Here is a 20,332-nt window from a genome sequence, read left to right on the forward strand (position 1 = left end):
TCCAACTCTTTCAGTCTGTCCTCACAGCAGAGCTGCTGCAACCCTCTGATCAACCCAGTGGCTCTTGTCTGGATATGCTCCAGCATCTCCACATCCTTCTTGTCCCAGGGACTCCAGCACTGGATGCAGTACTCCAGGTGGGGTCTCAGCAGAGCGCAGTAGAGGAGAATCCCCTCCCTGGCCCTGCTGGCCACACTTCTGCTGCTGCAGCCCAGGCTCTGCTTGGCTTTCTGGGCTGCAAGTGCACACTCCTTTACTGTGAGAGTGCTGGAGGCCTGGAGCAAGCTGTCCAGAGAGACTGTGGACTCTCCTTCTTTGAAGGCTTTCCAAACCCATCTGGATGTGTTCCTGTGCGACCTGCCCCAGGTGACCCTACTCTGGCGAAGGGGGGGGGGAGGTTGGACTGTCTGATTTCCAGAGGTCCTTTCCTACCATTTCTCTGAGAGTTCCATGCCAGACATCAGATGCCTGCTACGAATGTTTTCAGAGGCGCCTGACAAATGAGAAAGGAAACATCAGGCGCTTTGGCTCAGGAATGTTTGCAAACAAGACTTTTATCGAGGCTGTGGGAGGGGGAAACGGAAAACGAAAGTGAAGTTCTTGGCAATTAGTCACCAGGGAGGGGCAGCAGCAGGAGAGAAGGAAGAGCCAGACAGCTCCGTGGGGAGCACAGCCAGCTTTCCAAGTACTTTGGAAACGAAACTTGGCTGAAAGTCAGTCTGACCCCGCGATAGTAAATAAATGACTCAGCAGAAAGGTAGCTGCAGCACCCCTGGTGCCAGGACGGGCTGGGGGAGCTGGGGCTGTGCAGCCTGCAGAGAAGGCTCCAGGGGCACCTCAGAACTGCCTGAAGGGATCCTGCAAGAAGGCTGCAGAAGGACTTGTGCTGAGGGGGTCTGGAGACAGGCCAAGGGGGAATGGTTTGGAGCTGAGGCAGAGCAGGGTTAGAGTGGAGCTGAGGAAGAAAGGATTGCAAGGGACCCCCAAAGGGCATCTTGTCCAACTCCCCTGCACTCAGCAGGGACACCTCCAACTACAGCATGCTGCCCAGGGCCACATCAAGTCTGAAAGAGGAGGGTGGACACACTGAGCTCCAAGGGTCCCTTGCAGAGCGATGAGATCTGGGAATGCTGATCCAGAGGTCCCTTCCAACCCCTCCCAGTCTGTCCTCCTGGAGACAAACAGAACACAAAGAGATTTTGAAAGCTCCACCTTCTAAAGATGGACACAGTCCAGAGGAGGCCACAGAGATGATGCTAGGGCTTGGAGCAGCTCTGCTGTGAGCACAATCTGAGGGAGCTGGGGCTGTGCAGCCTGCAGAGGGGAAGGCTCCAGGGGGACCTCAGAGCTGCCTGAAGGGATCCTGCAGGAAGGCTGCAGAAGGACTTGTGCTGAGGGGGTCTGGAGACAGGCTAAGGGGGAATGGTTTGGAGCTGAGGCAGAGCAGGGTTAGACTGGAGCTGAGCAAGAAGTTCTTCAGTACCAGGGTGGGAAAACTCTGGAACAGGCTGCCCAGGGAGGCTGTGGCTGCCTTCTGCCCCAGGCCAGGTTGGATGAGGCCTTGTGCAGCTGAGTGTAGCTGAGAGGTGTCCCTGCCCATGGCAGGGTGCTGGAACTAGATGATCTTTGAGTCCCCTTCCAACCGAAACCATTCCATGATTCTATGATCCTTTAAGTGGGTTGGAGCAGATGAGCTCTGAGGTCCCTTCCAACCTGAGCCATTCTATGGTTCTTTGATAAGATTCAGTGTACATAAATGTAAGGCAATGCAGATAGGAAAGAAGAATTGAAATCTACACAAGAAGCAAATGTAAATGTTAGAATGAGTCCAGAGGAGGCCACGAGGATGATCAGAGGGCTGGGAACAGCTCTGCTATGAGTACAGGCTACAAGATTTTGGGCTCTGAAGCCTGTAGAAGAGAAGGCTTCCAGGAGACCTTGGAATGGCCTTCCAGTATCTGAAGGGGACCTACAGGAAGGCTGGCTCCATCCTCCTAACTCTCACCTTTTAGATATTTTCATCACTTAGAAGTCTTCAGGCTCCCTAACCTGGAGTGCTCTGCCATGCAAACCCGTTTAAACTTCCAAGAGCTCCTGCCTGTCTCCCAAGAAGGCTGCAGCACAGCTACACAAGCTCAACTTCTTCTCTGCTTCATGAATCATACAGGGGTTTGAGCAGGAGAACTAAAGCCACTGAGTACACACAGATCAAAATCGGTCCTCAGGTGCTAGAGATGCTAACACCCAGAGTGGTTCATATCTAGAGATGCTGACACCTAGAGATGGTAACACCCAGAGAGGCAAACACCTAGAGATGCTGACACCCAGAGAGGTTCTTACCTAGAGATGCTGACACCCAGAGATGCTCACACCTAGAGATGCTCACACCCAGAGATGCTCACACCCAGAGAAGTTCGTTCTTAGAGATGCTAACACCCAGAGATGCTAACACCTAGAGATGCTGACACCCAGAGAGGTTCTTACCTAGAGATGCTGACACCCAGAGATGCTCACACCTAGAGATGCTCACACCCAGAGAGGTTCTTACCTAGAGATGCTGACACCCAGAGATGCTCACACCTAGAGATGCTCACACCCAGAGAGGTTCTTACCTAGAGATGCTGACACCCAGAGATGCTCACACCTAGAGATGCTCACACCCAGAGAAGTTCGTTCTTAGAGATGGTAACACCCAGAGATGCTAACACCTAGAGATGCTGACACCCAGAGAGGTTCTTACCTAGAGATGCTGACACCCAGAGATGCTCACACCTAGAGATGCTCACATCTAGAGGGGCTCACACCTAAAGATGCTGACACCTAGAGATGCTGACACCCAGAGATGCTGACACCTAGGGATGCTGACACCCAGAGATGCTCACACCCAGAGATGCTCACACCTAGAGGGGCTCACACCTAAAGATGCTGACACTCAGACATGCTCACACCTAGAGGGGCTCACACCTAAATATGCTGACACCTAGAGATGCTCACACCTAGAGATGCTGACACCCAGAGATGCTGACACCTAGAGATGCTGACACCCAGAGATGCTCACACCTAGAGGGGCTCACACCTAGAGATGCTGACACTCAGAGATGCTGACACCCAGAGATGCTGACACTCAGAGATACTGACACCTAGAGATGCTCACACCTACAGATGCTCACATCCAGAGATGCTGACACCCAGAGGGGCTCACACCAGCAACTCATAGCCCTGGGCAGCCAGTGGGTTTGGTGATGACTGTGCAGGAGCAGGAACAAGTCCAAGGTTTGGAGCAGGAGAAAGAAAACAGGGAATCGGCTCTCGTGGCTCGGGGCCAAGTTTGGCCAAGTTTCCCTTCCGCGAGAAAGGAAAACGAAACTGGCGCTTCCTCTTGCCACGTCACGGCACAAGTGGGCAGGGACGGCGCTGCCGCGCTCTTAAAAGCGGAGCGTGCGAGCCGAGCCGAGCCGAGCCAGGTCCAACCAGGCTAAATCAAGCCGAGTCGAACCGCCCTGAGCTGTGCTAAGGCGAGCCGAGTCGATTCTAGCAGAACTGAGCCCAGGCGAGCGCTGCGGAGCTGAGCCCAGCCGAGCCGAGCGCAGCCGATCCGATCCAAGTTGAGCTGAACTGAGCGCAACTGATCCGATCCAAGTTGAGCTGAACTGAGAGCAGCCGATCCGATCCAAGTTGAGCTGAACTGGGAGCAGCCGATCCGATCCAAGTTGAGCTGAACTGGGAGCAGCCGATCCGATCCAAGTTGAGCTGAACTGAGAGCAGCCGATCCGATCCAAGTTGAGCTGAACTGAGAGCAGCCGATCCGATCCAAGTTGAGCTGAACTGAGAGCAGCCGATCCGATCCAAGTTCAGCTGAACTGAGCGCAACCGATCCGATCCACGTTAAGCTGAGCCGAGCGCAGCCGATCCGATCCACGTTAAGCTGAGCCGAGCACAGCCGATCCGATCCAAGTTCAGCTGAACTGAGCGCAACCGATCCGATCCAAGTAGAGCCGAGCCGAGCGCAACCGATCCGATCCAAGTAGAGCCGAGCCGAGCGCAACCGATCCGATCCAAGTAGAGCCGAGCCGAGCGCAACCGATCCGATCCAAGTAGAGCCGAGCCGAGCGCAGCCGATCCGATCCAAGTTGAGCTGAACTGAGCACAGCCGATCCGATCCAAGTAGAGCAGATCCGAACGCAGCAGATCCGATCTGAGTAGAGCCGAGCCGAGCTCAGCCGATCCGATCCAAGCTGAGCTGAGCTGAGCGCAGCCGATCCGATCCGAGCGATGCCGCTGCGGGCGGTGGCGCTCCGGGCGCTGGCGCTGGTGCGGACGCTGGTGGCGGCGCTGCGCGGGCGGCTGGATGCGCTGTGCTGGAGCCTGCAGCCTCTCTCCCTGATCCTGCTCGGCTGGAGCCGGAGCCCGACCCTCAGCGCCGCCGCCCCAGCGGGCAGCCAATGGGAGAAGGAGTGGGAAGCCGCCACCCCGACGCCCACCAGCGTTAATTATCACTTCACTCGGCAGTGCAACTACAAGTGTGGCTTCTGCTTCCACACGGCCAAGACCTCCTTCGTGCTGCCGCTGGAAGAGGCCAAGCGGGGACTGAAGATGCTCAAGGAGGCAGGTGAGTATAGGAGGACGCCCTCGGTGGGAAACGGGGTGGCCTGGTCCCCGTGCTGTCATGGACTCACAGATTCGTTTTGCTTGGAGAAGACCTTTAAGGTCATTGAGTCCAACCATTCTCTGACTCTACCAAGGCAGCGGTTACATGGCCCTCAGCCCCACAGCTCTGCCTCTTTCAAACTCCTCCAAGGATGGGCATTCAGCCACCTCCCTGGGCTTTGAGAACCCTTTCAGTCAACAAGTTTCTTCTCATCTCCAACCTACAGCTCTGCTGGTGTAACTTGAGGCATTTCTTCTTGTCCAAGTAATTATCCCAAGGGGTTCCTTCTTCATATCACCGCAGCATGTGGAAGGAGCAGGCAAGAGTCAGGCAGAGATTCATGACTTCCTTCTTTGACCCTTTTCTAGGGATGGAGAAAATTAATTTCTCAGGAGGTGAACCCTTTCTTCAGGACAGAGGGGAATTTGTAGGCAAACTGGTCCAGTTTTGCAAGCAGGAGTTGAAGCTGCCAAGCGTCAGCATCGTCAGCAACGGCAGCCTGATCAGAGAACGGTGGTTCAAGAAGTATGGTGAGCAGAAACTGGTGTGCACAGCAGCACTGGTGGGGCTGGGGAGTCTCCTTTGGGGCTGTCTCACCCAAGAGGTGGGGGTGGGTGCAAGTAGGAGATGGTTCATTTACACTCAAGCAGGTATGGTGAGCAGAAAGTGATGTGCATAGCAGCACTGGTGGGGTTTGGGAGCCTCCCTGGGTTTGGTGTAAGTGGGACATCATAGAATCATAGAATCAGTCAGAGTTGGAAGGGACCACAAGGATTAGCCAGTTCCAAACCCCCTGCCATGCCCAGGGACACCTCACACTACATCAGGCTGGCCACAGCCTCATCCAGCCTGGCCTTAAACACCTCCAGGCATGAGGCTTCCACTCCATCCTTGGGCAACCCCTTCTAGGCTCTCAGCACCCTCATGCTGAAGAACTTCTTCCTAGCATCCAGTCTGAATCTCCCCACTTCTAGCTTGGTTCCATTCCCCCCAGTCCTATCCCTACCTGACAGCCTAAAAAGTCCCTCCCCATCCTTCTTGTAGCCCCCTTCAGATACTGCAAGTATCCCTGCTTGACAGCCTGACAAGTACCTCCCCAGCTTTCTTGAAGGCCCCCTTAAGATACTGGAAGACCACAATAAGGTCACCACAGAGCCCTCTACAAGGAGTTTGGTAGTGGTTCAGTTACACTAAACACAAACCAAGTTGGTAGAATGAGGCCTTGAGCAACCTGGGCTGGTGAGAGGTGTCCCTGCTCATGGCAGTGGGGTTGGAGCTGGGTGATCTTGAAGATGCCTTCTAACCCAAACCATTCCATGAACCTATGGATAAGTATGGTGAGGAGAAAGCAGCACTGGTGGGGTTGGGAAGCCTCCTTAGGGCAGCCTCAGCAAAGGATGGGTTTTGGTGCAAGTGGGAGGTGTTTTGGTAGTGTTTGGTTTACACTAAATGCAAACCAAATGGAAATCCCAAGGGAATGTGGTTAATTTGGTGTGGTGAACACAGGCAGTGTGGCCTCTCTGGTACAAAAGGGTAATAAAGTGATAGCTCAGCCACCTCCATAGTGCTGGAGCCACACAAACTGCACTTTGTGATGCAGCTGTAGCTGCTGTGGCTTTTGTGGTTCTACAGAGCTGCATTTCCATGGCACTGGGTGAGCAGCCAGAAGGAAGTGGGCAGCAGAGTCATAGAATCATAGAAAGGGTTAGGTTGGAAGGGACCTCAAAGCTCAGTCAGTTCCAACTACCTGCTATAGGCAGGGACACCTCCCACTAGAACAGGTTGCTCAATGCCTCATCCAGCCTGGCCTTGAACACCTCTCTGGGCAACCTGTGCCAGTGTCTCACCACCCTCACTGCAAACAACTTCTGCCTAGCATTCACTTTCAATCTCCCCTCTGCCACTTCAAACCCATTCCTCCTCCTCCTCTCATGACAAGACCTTGTCAATAGTCTCTCCCCAGCACTCCTGCAACCCCCTTGATATACAGGAAGGCCACTCCAAGGTCTCCTGGAAGCCTTCTCTTCTCCAGGCTGCAGTCCCCCAACTCTCTCAGCCTGTCCTCACAGCACAGCTGCTGCAGCCCTCTCAGCATCTTGGTGGCCTCCTCTGGACTGGCTCCAACACTTCCATGTCCTTCTTGTGCTGGGGGCTCCAGAAGTGCACCCAGGAGTGCAGGTGGGGTGTGAGGAGAGCAGAGCCAAGGGGCAGAATCCCCTCCCTTGCTCTGCTGCCCACACTGCTCTTGCTGCAGCCCAGCACACAGTTGCTGTCTGGGCTGCACTCACACTGCAGGCTCATGTTGAGCTTTTCATCAACCTTAACAGCTTTTATCCAAGGGGCTGATGATTAACCCACCTTTCACACTGTGTTTCCAGGTGAATATTTGGACATTCTGGCAATTTCCTGTGACAGTTTTGAAGAGGAGATCAATGCCTTGATTGGCCGTGGCCAAGGGAAGAAGAGCCACTTGGAAAACCTGCACAAGCTGAGACAGTGGTGCCGGGAGTATGCTGTGGCTTTCAAAATCAATTCAGTCATCAACAGATTCAATGTGGGGGAAGACATGAACCAGCAGATCAAGGCCCTCAACCCCATCCGTTGGAAGGTAAGAGGGATGGGATGAGATTGAACAAGGTCAAGTGAGGGGTTCTGCATTTTGGCCACAATGACCCCAAGCAGCACTAGAGGCTGGGGACAGAGTGGCTGAGAGCAGGCAGGCAGAGAGGGAGCTGGGGGTGCTGGCAGAGAGGAGCTGAACAGGAGGCAGCAGTGCCCAGGTGGGCAGCAGAGCCAATAGCATCCTGGGCTGGCTGAGGAGCAGTGTGGGCAGCAGGACAAGGGAGGTTCTTCTGCCCCTGTGCTCAGCACTCCTCAGGCCACCCCTGGAGTGCTGTGTCCAGTTGTGGGCTCCTGACTTGAAGAGAGATGTTGAGGTGCTGGAAGGTGTCCAGAGAAGGGAGACAAAGCTGGTGAGGGGCCTGGAACACAAACCCTATGAGGAGAGGCTGAGGGAGCTGGGGGTGTGCAGCCTGCAGAAGAGGAGGCTCAGGGGGGACCTCATTGCTGTCTACAACTACCTGCAGGGAGGCTGTAGCCAGGTGGGGGTTGGTCTCTTCTCCCAGACAACCAGCAACAGAACAAGGGGACACAGTCTCAAGTTATGCTGAGGGAAGTCTAGGCTGGATGTTAGGAGGAAGTTCTTCACAGAGAGAGAGATTGGCATTGGAATGGGCTGCCCAGGGAGGTGGTGGAGTCCCCATCCCTGGAGGTGTTCAAGAAAAGCCTGGATGAGGCACTTAGTGCCATGGTCTGGTTGACCGGATAGGGCTGGGTGCTAGGTTGGACTGGATGGTCTTGGAGATCTCTTCCAAGCTGGTTGACTCTATGATTCTACTATTATTCTGCTAAAACTATTCCTAGACTTATCCTATTGCAATCAACAACTTATCCAGTAAAATCTTAACACCCTAAGATCTATTACAATCAGAATTAGAAACATTATCAGGATTTTAATTTGCAAAGCAACTTAGCCAGTAAACTCTTAACACTCTAAGATCCATTACAATCAAAAGTAGAAACATTGTCAGGACTTTGATTTGCAAAGCAGCTCTCAGAAATGCAGTCCGGTCCCTTTTAACAAAAGACGCTGCTTCTTCCCGGCGGCTGTAAGGAAAGAAAACAAGGAGGAGGCAGGGTGAGGATCTGCGACTCCAGCCGGCAGGCAGGCAGGCAGGCAAGGGCGGGGATTTGCTGCGTTCTTGCTGTCCCTCTCCCTCTTCCTCGCCCTCTCTGTCCCTCTCCCTCCGTACGCGCCGGGCTCGCCCTCCTGCCGTGTCGTTGTGAGCCCCTCCTGGCCCCATGTGGGGGGAGGCTACTGCGTGCTGCGGCAGCACCCGAGCGGCGGCGGCGGCGGCGGCGAGCGAATCCTCCGGCGGGACGCCGCTGCCATGGGTCCGGTGGACTGCCACAGCATCCCAAGCAGAGTCGCTAGAGCTCAGCAGATTGGCTGCTTTTTCCTTGCCTCTCCGTTGCTTTTGCAGTCTTCCATCTTGCAGCCGAAAGTTCAATTTCTCTGCAGACAAATTTGGAGCCGCAGACGCTTACAGGAGTTGGAAGTTAATCTCGTAGGACTTTAACAGCTTTCCAGCTCATCAGAAAGGCTTCAAATATCACAGTATCACAGTATCCCAGTATCATCAGGGTTGGAAGAGACCTCACAGATCATCAAGTCCAACCCTTTACCACAGAGCTCAAGGCCAGACCATGGCACCAAGTGCCACGTCCAGTCCTGCCTTGAACAGCTCCAGGGACGGCGACTCCACCACCTCCCCGGGCAGCCCATTCCAGTGTCCAATGACTCTCTCAGGGAAGAACTTTCTCCTCACCTCCAGCCTAAATCTCCCCTGGCACAGCCTGAGGCTGTGTCCTCTTGTTCTGGTGCTGGCCACCTGAGAGAAGAGAGCAACCTCCTCCTGGCCACAACCTCCCCTCAGGTAGTTGTAGACAGCAATAAGGTCACCCCTGAGCCTCCTCTTCTCCAGGCTAACCAATCCCAGCTCCCTCAGCCTCTCCTCGTAGGGCTGTGCTCAAGGCCTCTCCCCAGCCTCGTCGCCCTTCTCTGGACACGCTCAAGCATCTAAATGTCCTTCCTAAACTGGGGGGCCCAGAACTGAACACAGCACTCAAGGTGTGGTCTAAGCAGTGCAGAGTACAGGGGCAGAATGACCTCCCTGCTCCTGCTGGCCACACCATTCCTGATGCAGGCCAGGATGCCACTGGCTCTCTTGGCCACCTGGGCACACTGCTGGCTCAATACCTCTTGGAGCTGCTCACTCTGTTACTTTTCTCTGTTTTCTTTTTGCATCTTCTCGTATCAGCAGATTTATGAGCCTTTGGAACTTGTTCTTTAGAGCTTTCATCACCACATCTCAGGTGAATTAAAAAGCAGCCTTTTTGCGTTGCAAAAATAACTCTCACAGAGAGAAAAAGTTCAGAGCTCCTCTTCCTCCTCGGACCTCAGCAGATTTATGACTCTCAGCTGATGCAGCTTTCCCGATGTTTATCCCTGGCATAAATCTTCTGCTTTTTTGCAGACCCCTGTTGTTGAAACAGCTAGCTTAAGGTCCTTTTAGAAGTCTGAAACAGTTCATAATAGCAACTTTTCATGCTTCTCAAAGAGCTCTCTTTGTAAGTAATACATCTCTTTCTGCAGAATCATAGAATCAACCAGGTTGGAAGAGACCTCCAAGATCATCCAGTCCAACTAGCACCCAGCCCTAGCCAATCAACCAGACCATGGCACTGAGTGCCTCATCCAGGCTTGGCTTGAGCACCTCCAGGGACAGTGACTCCACCACCTCCCTGGGCAGCCCATTCCAATGCCAATCACTCTCTCTGCCAACAACTTCCTCCTAACATCCAGCCTAGACCTCCCCTGGCACAACTTGAGACTCTGTCCCCTTGTTCTATTGCTGGTTGCCTGGCAGAAGAGACCAACCCCCACCTGGCTACAGCCTCCCTTCAAGTAGTTATAGACAGCAATGAGCTCTGCCCTGAGCCTCCTCTTCTGCAGCCTGCACACCCCCAGCTCCCTCAGCCTCTCCATATAGGATTTGTGTTCTAGGCCCTTCTCCAGCCTTGATTCCCCATGGTACAACCTCTGGCTCACCTGAAATAGCAAATGGTTCAGGTGTTGATGTCGGGCCCGATTCTGCTTGCTCTCAGCAGCTGAGCCTCAGAGAAGCCCCACGACCGGGCACCTCTATCCGACAGTCAAATTGACCCTCATGTTGGGGTAAACCATTTGTCACAGGCTGCAATACCATAGTATCAGGGGTAATGAGAGACAGGGAAAAGAGCTTGGTCGAAGCCAATCCAAATCCCATCTGTTTATTGCACCCCAAGCATAGAGTTCTACACTCTTTTATCAGAAGGCTACACAGGAAGGTTACAAATCATCTCAGACTCCGACTGGTTACACACACCTGTGTTAGGACTGTGTTAGGATCACACACCACTTGGCATAGACATTCAACAACACACATGTTGTGTTTGGTGATTCTAAGTCAGCAGAGATAGGCAAAAACCACAGGCTGCAGGCTTACACTTGGTTACATTTGCTACACCAGTCTCTAAGGTCATTCCAACCCTCTGCCAGCACTCACTGAACTCTCTCCTGTCCATGGCTGGACAATAGCTGTGCCACAGTCACACAGTTCTGTAAAATCACTGCATTTGGTATTCCTATATCCAACAGCCAGCAGAACAAGGGAGGTTCTTCTGCCCCCATGCTCAGCACTGCTCAGGACACACCTGGAATGCTGTGTACAGTTGTGGGCTCCTGGAGTGCTGTGTACAGTTCAAGAGAGATGTTGAGGTGCTGGAAGGTGTTGAGAGCAGGGCAGCAAGGCTGGGGAGGGGCCTGGAGCAGAGCCCTGTGAGGAGAGGCTGAGGGAGCTGGGGGTGTTTGGCCTGCAGAAGAGGAGGCTCAGGGCAGAGCTCATTGCTGTCTGCAGCTCCCTGAAGGGAGGTTGTAGCCAGCTGGGGTTTGGCTCTTTTGCCAGGCACCCAGCAACAGAACAGGGGGACACAGTCTCAAGTTGTGCCAGGGGAGGTCTAGGCTGGATGTTGTTAGGAAGTTGTTGTCAGAGAGAGTGATTGGCATTGGAATGGGCTGCTCAGGGAGCCGGTGGAGTTTCCATCCCTGGAGGTGTGTTGAAGCAAAGCCCACATTGGCTAGGGCTGGGTGCTAGGTTGGCCTGGATGAGCTTGGAGGTCTCTTCCAACCTGCTTGAATCTATTATTCTAACAATCACAGAAGCACAAAACTGGTTGGGATGGAAAAGGCCTCTAAGATCATTCAGCCCAACCACCTGCACAACACCATTGTGGCCACTAAACCACGTCCCCAAGTGCCACAGCCACAGGTTTCTTGAAGGCAGGTTGTTGTTGTGCTTGTTGTTCTTGTTGCTGTTGCTGGCATTTATTTGCACCCCAGACAGGAACCATCCACAGCCTACCTGGACAGCCTGTTCTAGAGTCTCACCAGCCTGATACTGAAAAACTTCTTCCTAAGATCCAGTCTTACTCAACTGGTGCTGAGCATGATCAAAATCATCTTTCCTCAAAGCTGTGTCTGCTCTCTCTCAGCTTCAAACCATTCCCCCTTGGCTTGTCTCCAGACACTCTCAGCAAAAGTCCCTCTGCAGGATCCCTTCAGGCACTGGCAGGCACCTCTGAGGTCCCCCTGGAACCTTCTCCTCTGCAAGCTGCACCCCTCCAGCTCCCTCAGCCTGTCCTCACATCTTGTATCATCTTTGTGGTCTCCTCTGGTCTCTTTCTAGCAGCTCTGTGTCCTCCTTTTGCTGGGGACAGCAGAGCTGGAGGCAGGATTGGAGATGAGGTGTGAACAGAGCAGAGTCAAGGGGCACAATCCCCTCTTTTGCCCTGCTGCCCACACTCCTCTGGCTGCAGCCCAACACACAGCTGCCTGCTGGGCTGCATGAGAGTACAGCTGGGGAGCTGCATGAGGAGTTTCTCACCAATCCGCACCCCCAGGTCTCTTTCTTCATGTCACTATCTCTGTCAGTGTGGTTCCAGGGACAGGAGGATTAAGGCCCTGGCTGCTGAAGGGTTTTGTCATGGGGACAGTTTGATATTCTCAAGGCAAGTGTCAATAGCAGATCTCACCAAGGTGCCTTCTGCCTTCAGGTTTTCCAGTGCCTGCTCATCGAAGGGGAGAACTGTGGTGAGGATGCCCTGAGAGAAGCAGAGAAATTTGTTATCAGTGATGAAGAATTTGAAGAGTTCCTGACTCGCCACAAAGACATCTCCTGTTTAGTGCCTGAATCTAATCAGAAGGTAAGGTTGTACCTGGCCCTGGTCATGGAGTTGGGCAGGAGCTAGAGGCTTTTGTGGCAGTGAACACTTCTCCTGTGAGCACTGGCTTGGAGAGGACACAACTTTGTCAGCCTCTGGTTTGTTGTGGGAGAAGCCAAGGCTTCCTCTTTTCTTTAAAGCTTTACTGAGCACAAAGTGAAGGCTTCAAAAGTCTTAAAGCAGCAGGAGTCTTCTCACAGCCTTCTGTGGGCTCCACGAATCATTGAATCATAGAATCATGGAATTGCTTTGCATGCAAGAGGCCTTCAGGAGCCCTTTGAGGAGCAGAGAAGTGATTGTGCCCCTGGACTGGGCACAGATGAAGCTGCACCTCAAATACCGTGTTCAGTTTTGGGGCCCTCCCTCCAAGAAGGACATTGAGGAGCTGGAGCAGGTCCAGAGAAGGGCACCAAAGCTCGGGAAGGGGCTGGAGAAGAGGGGTGGGGAGGAGCAGCTGAGGGAGCTTTGGGGGGTTGATGTGGAGAAGAGGAGGCTGAGGGCAGAGCTCATTGCTCTCTGCAGCTCCCTGAAGGGAGGATGCAGTGAGGGGGAAGGTGGTTTCTTCTCTCCAGTAGCAGGTGATAGAAGGAGAAGAGATGGCCTGAAATGAGGCCATGGAGGGTTAGGTTGTTCAGTTTTGGGACCCTCACTGCCAGAAAGACATTGAGGGGCTGGAGCATGTCCAGAGAAGGGCACCAAAACTGGGGAAGAGTCTGGAGAACAGGGCTGGAGAGGAGCAGCTTAGAGAACTGGGGGTGGTTAGTCTGGAGGAGGCTGAGGGGAGGCCTCACTGCTCTCTACAACTTCTTGTAAGGATGTCTAAACCAGGTGTGGGTTGGGCTCTTCTCCCCACTATCAGGTGATAGAAGGAGAGGAAATGGCCTGGAATTGTGCCAAGGTGAGGGGAAGGTTGGAGAGGAGGGAAAATTTCATGACTGCAAGAGTGGGCAGGGATTGGCAGAGGCTGCCACCTGGAGGTGTTCCAGAACCCTGTGGCCGTGGCACTTGGGGCCATGGTTTAGTGGCCATGGTGGGGCTGGGTTGGGGGTTGGAACTGGATGATCTCAGAGGTCTTTTCCAAATCAAAGATTTCTATGATTCTCTGCTTGTAGCTGTTGGGTTATTTTTTGGTGCAGAGCTAAGAGCATTTTGAGCTGAGAGGTGCCCTTTGATCTGGGAGGTCACCTTTGTGTGCTGAGCTGATAACCAAACAGCCCAGGTCATGTAGTTTGTTAGGAAAATGACATCAACATTCCAGCATCCTAAATGTTCTGCTGGTCTAGAAGCTAATTGAAATCTTTGGTATTATTTAAAACACCTTTATCCAGCTTGGACTTTCACATCTCACTTAGACCCTACTTGAAAGCTTTAGATCAGGCTTGCAGTCAATAGTTGCTTATTTCCATGCAACCACAGGATGGCTGAGGTTGGAAGGGAGCATAGAGCTCATCTGCTTCAACCTCCCTGCCATGAGCAGGGGCACCTCTCAGCCCAGGTTGCTCAAGGTCTCATGCAACCTGGCCCTGAACACCCCCAGAGAGGAGGCAGCCAAAGCTTCCCTGGGCAGCCTATTCCAGAGTCTCCCCTCCCTGGTACTGAAGAACTTCTTCCTCAACTCCAATCTAACCCTCAGCTCCAAACCCTTCCCCCTTGTCCTCAGCTCCAAACCATTCTTCCTTGTCCTGACCATAGACACTCTCAGCAGAAGTTCCTCTGCAGCCTGCCTGCAAGATCCCTTCAGCTCTTGGAAGGCAGCTCAGGGGTTCCCCCTGGAGCCTTCTCCTCTGCAAGCTGCATGCTCCCAGCTCCCTCAGCCTGTGCTCACAGCAGAGCTGCTCCAAGCCCTGCATCATCTTTGTGGCCATGGCTCCTCAAGGCCTCCCTCAAATCATCTAAGACCAAGGCAGAATGGAAACTTTGGATTTTTATGCCAGGTTTAATCTCTCCACCAGCTCTGTGTCCTCCTGCTGGGGACAGCAAAGCTGGAGGCAGGATTGGAGGTGAGGTCTGAGCAGAGTCCAAGGGACAGAATCCACTCTCCTGCCCTCTGGCTGCAGCCCAGCCCTTGCTTCCTTACTGGGATGGAATTTGGGTGTCTGAGTTTGTGTTAACTGAGTTTGTGTTAACTGGGTGGGGAATTTGTGTTAACTGAGGTGTCCCTTTGGCTCTGTTTCAGATGAAGGATTCCTACCTCATTCTGGATGAATACGTAAGTCTGACACTTGGTGTTTGTGTGCCAATCCTGCATGCACAGAGCAGGGATAAGTGCCTGCTCCTGCTACGAGACTTTATTCCTGCTAAGATGTGTCCCTGTGTCAAGCTGTGAGCTTCTGAGCCTTCGGAGGTCTCCAGTGAAGCTTCCCACACGTGGGCTTTATGAGGAAGTGATAAAATGCTGCTGGAGGTGGTGCTGAGGGCTGTGGTTTAATGGCAGTGGTGGGATTGTGAGGTCCAGGTGAGTGGTTGGACCTGCTGATCACAAAGGTCTCTTCCAACTTCCCCAGTTGTAGGTTCTGTGGGTTTATGGGGTTGCAGTGCAAGTTGTTTCATTGCCTAGAAGATGTACTCATCTTGAGTACTGCCTTCAGTTTTGGGCTCCCCAGTTTCAGAGGGACAGGGATCTGCTGGAGAGAGTCCAAGAGAGGGCTAGGGAGGATGCTGAGGGGACTGGAGCACTGCCTGATGAGGAGAGGCTGAGGGACCTGGGGCTGCTTAGTCTGGAGAAGAGAAGACTGAGAGGGGATTTAATCAATGTCTATAACTATCTGAGGGATGGGGGTCAGGAAGGGGGGAACAGGCTCTGCTTACTGTTCCCTGGGATAGGACAAGGAGCAATGGATGGGAGCTGCAGCACAGGAGGTTCCATCTCAACACAAGGGGCAACTTCTTGACTGTAAGGGTGCCAGAACACTGGCACAGGCTGCCCAGAGAGGCTGTGGAGTGTCCTTCTGTGGAGCCTTTCCAGGCCTGTCTGGATGTGTTGCTGTGAGCCCTGAGCTAGATTGTCTGGTCCTGCTCTGGCAGGGGGGTTGGACCTGATGACCCCACCTGGAGTACTGTGTGCAGTTCTGGAGCCCACAACACAAGAAGGACATGGAACTGTTAGAGCCAGTCCAGGGGAGGCCACGGAGATGCTGATAGGGCTGCAGAAGCTGTGCTGTGAGGACAGGCTGAGAGAGTTGGGGGAAAATGGAAGGCTTCAAGGAGACCTTGGAGTGGCCTTGCAGGATCTGGAGGGGGCTCCAGGAGGGCTGTGGAGGGACTATTGACAAGGTCTTGTCATGAGAGGAGGAGGAGGAATGGGTTTAAACTGGTAGAGGGGAGATTTAAAGTTGATGTTAGGAAGAAGTTGTTTGCAGTGAGGGTGGTGAGACACTGGCACAGGTTGTCCAGGGAGGTGTTCAGGGCCAGGTTGGATGAAGCCTTGAGCAACCTGTTCTAGTGGGAGGTGTCCCTGCCTACGGCAGGGGGTTGGACCTGGCTGAGCTTTGAGGTCCCTTCTAACCTAAATCATTCTATGATCTCTTTGGGTCCCTTCCAACCCCTGAACCTGTGAAGCTTTTAACAAGTGACTTGAGGAGACTCAAGGTTAGGCTCCACAGGGCTCTGGGCAACCTGATCTAGTGGAGGATGTCCCTGCTCACTGCAAAGTGGTTGGACTAGGTGACTTTTGGAGGTCCTCTTCTGTGTGTGTCTCTTACTCTCTAACATCTTCTCCATTGCTGTTCCAGATGCGCTTTCTGAACTGTACAAAGGGACGGAAAGAACCTTCCAGGTCCATCCTAGATGTTGGTGTAGAAGCAGCTATCAAACACAGTGGATTTGATGAGAAGATGTTCTTCAAAAGAGGAGGGAAATATGCTTGGAGTAAAGCAGACATGAAGCTGGACTGGTGACTCAACCTCAGTGAGAGACTACAAGTGCAATATGTAAAGAAGAGGTGGTTTGTATAGATGTGTGTGCACCTGCTGGGTGTCTGCAGAGCATGGAGGGGTGGGAGAACAGCAGCAAGGACCTTCAGAGCTTTCCCATCTATAGATCTTTCCAATGAGGTTGGGGAGACACTGGAACAGGTTGCCCAGGGAGTTTGTGGAGCACAGAATCACTGAATGGGACCTCAGATCATCTACTCAAACCTCCTTGCCATAGGCAGGGACACCCCTCAGCTACACTTGGGAAAGTGAGGGGGCACAGCCTCAAGTTGTGCCAGGGGAGATTCAGGCTGGATGTTAGGAGGAAGTTCTTGACTGAGTGATTGGCATTGGAATGTGTTGCCCAGGGAGGTGATGGAGTCCTCATCCCTGGAAGTGTTCAAGAGGAGGCTGCATGAGGCACTTAGTGCCATTCGTTAGTTAATTAGAAGATGTTAGGTTATAGATTGGACTGGATGATCTCAGAGGTCTTTTCCAATCTAGAATCATGGAATCAGTCAGGGCTGGAAGGCACCACAAGGATCAGCCAGTTCCAACCCCCTGCCATGCCCAGGGACACCCTACCCTAGAGCAGGCTGCACACAGCCTCATCCAGCCTGGCCTTAAACACCTCCAGCCATGGGGCCTCAACCACCTCCCTGGGCAACCCGTTCCAGCCTCTCACCACTCTCATGCTCAACAACTTCCTCTTCATGTCTAGGCTGATTCTCCACCTCCAGCTTTGCTTCATTCCCCCCAGTCCTGTCACTCCCTGACAGCCTAAAAAGTCCCTCCCCAGCTTTTTTGTAGCCCCTTCAGATCCTGGAAGGCCACAAGAAGGTCACCTGGGAACCTCCTCTTCTCCAGACTGAACAGCCCCAATCTGCCTAATTCTGTGACTCTGATTCTGTGTCAAACCCAGCCCTAACAGCCTCTGGCTGCTCTCCTCCCTCTGCTCCATGCACTGGCAGAATTGGTGAGGTCATTTATTTTTTGCTGTGAAAAAGCATCTTTTTTAGTCATGAGACAATATTAGATTTGTCTTAAAACAGCCAAGTGCATTTTAGCCAGGGACAAGGAACTTCTTCCTGCATGTTGGCAATAGCTTTAGTTTTAAAATGGTTAGAGTGAGTCCTAGAACTGTTGAGGTTGGAAGAGACCTGTGAGACCATCAAGTCCAACTGCTCACCTAGAGCTCACAATCCCACCACTGCTGCCTAAGCCACCACCACTAAAACCACCTCCCTCAGCAACCACATCCATGAGGCTTTTAAACAGCTCCTGGGATGGTGACTCCACCACTTCCTTCAGGAGGAAGCTTTGGACAGCAGGGGGATTGTTTGGACAGCAGGAGGAAGCTTTGGACAGCAGGGGGATTTTTTGGACAGCAGGAGGAAACTTTGGACAGCAGGGGGATTCTTTGGACAGCAGGAGGAAACTTTGGACAGCAGGGGGATTCTTTGGACAGCAGGAGGAAGCTTTGGACAGCAAGAGGAAGTTCTGCACAAGGAGAGTGGTGAAATATTGCAGCAGGTTGCCCAGGTCAAGGCCCCATCTCTGAAGACATTCAAGATCAGACTGATGTGGCTCTGGGCAGCCTGATCTAGTTGGAGGTGTCCCTGATGAGTGCAGGGGTGTCCCAGTTTGAGGCCATGAGGGCAGAATGACTTTTACCCCTTTCCAGGAGGGCAGAAGTGACTCTTACCCTGTTGTGGAGGGCTCAAAGGCCCCCAAATAGGCTTGTTTATGCCTTGCCCTGCCTGGACATATTTTTCTGCCCAAACCAGAGGTAAACAGATTAAATGGATAAAAGGGACACAATAGGCCTGGTGCCATGGAGTCTGGCCTGCCCAGGGTCCAGGTTGTATAATGTGGTTGTAAACATGTTTGTGTAAGCCCATGCGCCCAGCTGATGCTTGCCAGGTGCTAAGCCTTTGTGTTTACCATATTTGCAAAGTCCAGGCCTGTGGCTTTTGCCTGTTATGGGATTGTATGGCTGACTGCCAAACCCTGATTGGTCATTGTTTAACAAATAGAGGCACACAGGTACACAAGGTGCTCAGGCTCCCCCACATCGCATTGCTCACTCGCTTGCACAGGCTGCCTTGCTCGCTCACTCGCGCATTGCCAGGCTTAGACTCACCAGCACTGCTTGTGCCTGTTTGCTGTGCTGTTATTACAGAGACATTGTCTCCCATGGGCTCCCAGCCAGCTGTGCACACCTGCACACCACTGCGGTGAGTTATCAGGACCAGATCCTGTATTGGCTGCCTTTAGCTACGGAGCTCAGTCTCCCATGCAGCTGTGTACTCTATTGCACACCCACTGCCTTATCACTGCCTGGTAAGCGCCACTGCCGCCGAGTTAACCAGGAGCAGACTCCACTTGTCTGCACGTGATCAGCCTGCTGGCCAGCATGAGACCCTGCTCAGACTGCACAGCATCCTACTCCTGCACCTGAGGTCCTGCCAAGAGTCCCTGGACAGAGCCTCCAGAAGAAGCCAGGAGACAAGGGCAGAGATTGCATCCTTTGCCAGGAGAACAAGGTCAGAGACTGTCATTTCTCTGGGAAGATTTCCTTTCCCCTCAAGCCAGGAGGATTCCAGCCTCAAAGTCCACGGGCAAAGGCTCCCCTGAAGTTTGGACACTAGCAATAGGCTGTGCTGTAGCCCCAGAGGGTGACTGATAATTAATAAGAATTTGTAAGTAAATGCTGTAATGCCTCTGTAATTTCTATTGCCAACTGCCATAGAGCAGAAAGAGCTTTCAGCCCACCTGCTGGGCAAGTAGCATATAGACCCCAAGCAGCATTAAGCCGTGAGGAAACTCCTCTCTCTGTTTATAGTTTGAACTGTTTGCTAGTTATTAATTAATAGGTTATGGTGTGGTATTAATCCTAGAATGTCTTTCATAACCATTTAAGATCCTTTTAACATTAAAATACAGTGGTTGGGGGTGGCGAGAGTTCAGAATATTGAAGTTTAATAAATATATATTTTTTATAGACTATTATCTCACACCAATTAAGTTCTCCCCTCCGCCACAATCGGCGTAGGTGGCAGAAAACCCTGTGGGAATGCAGAATGCAGAAGAGTTGTGGGGTGCAGATGCAGGAGAGCTGTGGGAAGGGAGTGAAGAGAAATGATAACAGGCAGATTCTTACAGTAACAGACCTTGGTTCTCACAAGCACCTGGCCAGCTTATCTCAGAAGGAATAGATAACGGGGGCTTCACTAATGTGATGGTTTGGGTGTTCCCTGCCCCCCCACACTTTAGAAGTCACCCAGACTAGTCTCAGCCAGCTCTGGGAATATAAATGAAGCTATTTATTTACAGCTAGCACAATATACAAGCAGATATTTACAGTATAGACAGTTATAGACAGAAATGGACAAGGTAAAAGTAATACAGAAACACAACAGCCCTCCCAGAAACCTGAGTCCCCAGGAGGGGCTCTCAACCACCCCTGCACCTTCCCCCTGCTCCTCTCAACCTAACCCCAGTCCTAAGGAAGAATAAAGGTTCAGCCAAGAGGTTAAGAAGCAAAGGTGAGTGGAAGGTGAGGTTAGGGAGATGCAGCTCAGCCAGAGCCCAGCCAGAGAGTGCTGACAAAACGGCAAGAGTGTTATCTAATATTTTTCTTTCTTGTTCCCATACATCTCAGCGAGACTGTGAGGGGAGTAAACATCACCACTGTTTTCCTTTCACAGCCTATGATCTACTTTTTCTCACCAAAACACTCTACCCTGCTTCAAACTATCACAGCTAACGAGAATAACAAGGTGTGTATGTATGCAGATGTGCTGGGTTGTCCCTGACTAATTATGCTAATGTGTAGGCCAGTGCTCTCCTGGCTGAGTGTATATATTTGGGCTGTTCCATGAATAAAATT

General features: G+C 52.5%; 1 protein-coding gene across 1 annotated transcript; it reads left to right on the plus strand.

The window, feature by feature from the left end:
- Window positions 1-4,272: 4,272 nt before the first annotated feature.
- On the plus strand, window positions 4,273-19,547 carry RSAD2 (radical S-adenosyl methionine domain containing 2). Its single transcript, XM_064146759.1, has 7 exons — window positions 4,273-4,609; window positions 5,017-5,178; window positions 7,027-7,256; window positions 12,362-12,511; window positions 14,706-14,738; window positions 16,261-16,469; window positions 18,623-19,547. The coding sequence occupies exons 1-6, from the start codon at window positions 4,273-4,275 to the stop codon at window positions 16,423-16,425; spliced, it is 1,077 nt and encodes a 358-aa protein (XP_064002829.1). The 3' UTR covers window positions 16,426-16,469; window positions 18,623-19,547.
- The last annotated feature ends 785 nt before the right edge of the window (window positions 19,548-20,332 follow it).

Source organism: Pogoniulus pusillus, chromosome 7 (genome assembly GCF_015220805.1).
Source record: "Pogoniulus pusillus isolate bPogPus1 chromosome 7, bPogPus1.pri, whole genome shotgun sequence".
Lineage (NCBI taxonomy): Eukaryota > Metazoa > Chordata > Aves > Piciformes > Lybiidae > Pogoniulus > Pogoniulus pusillus.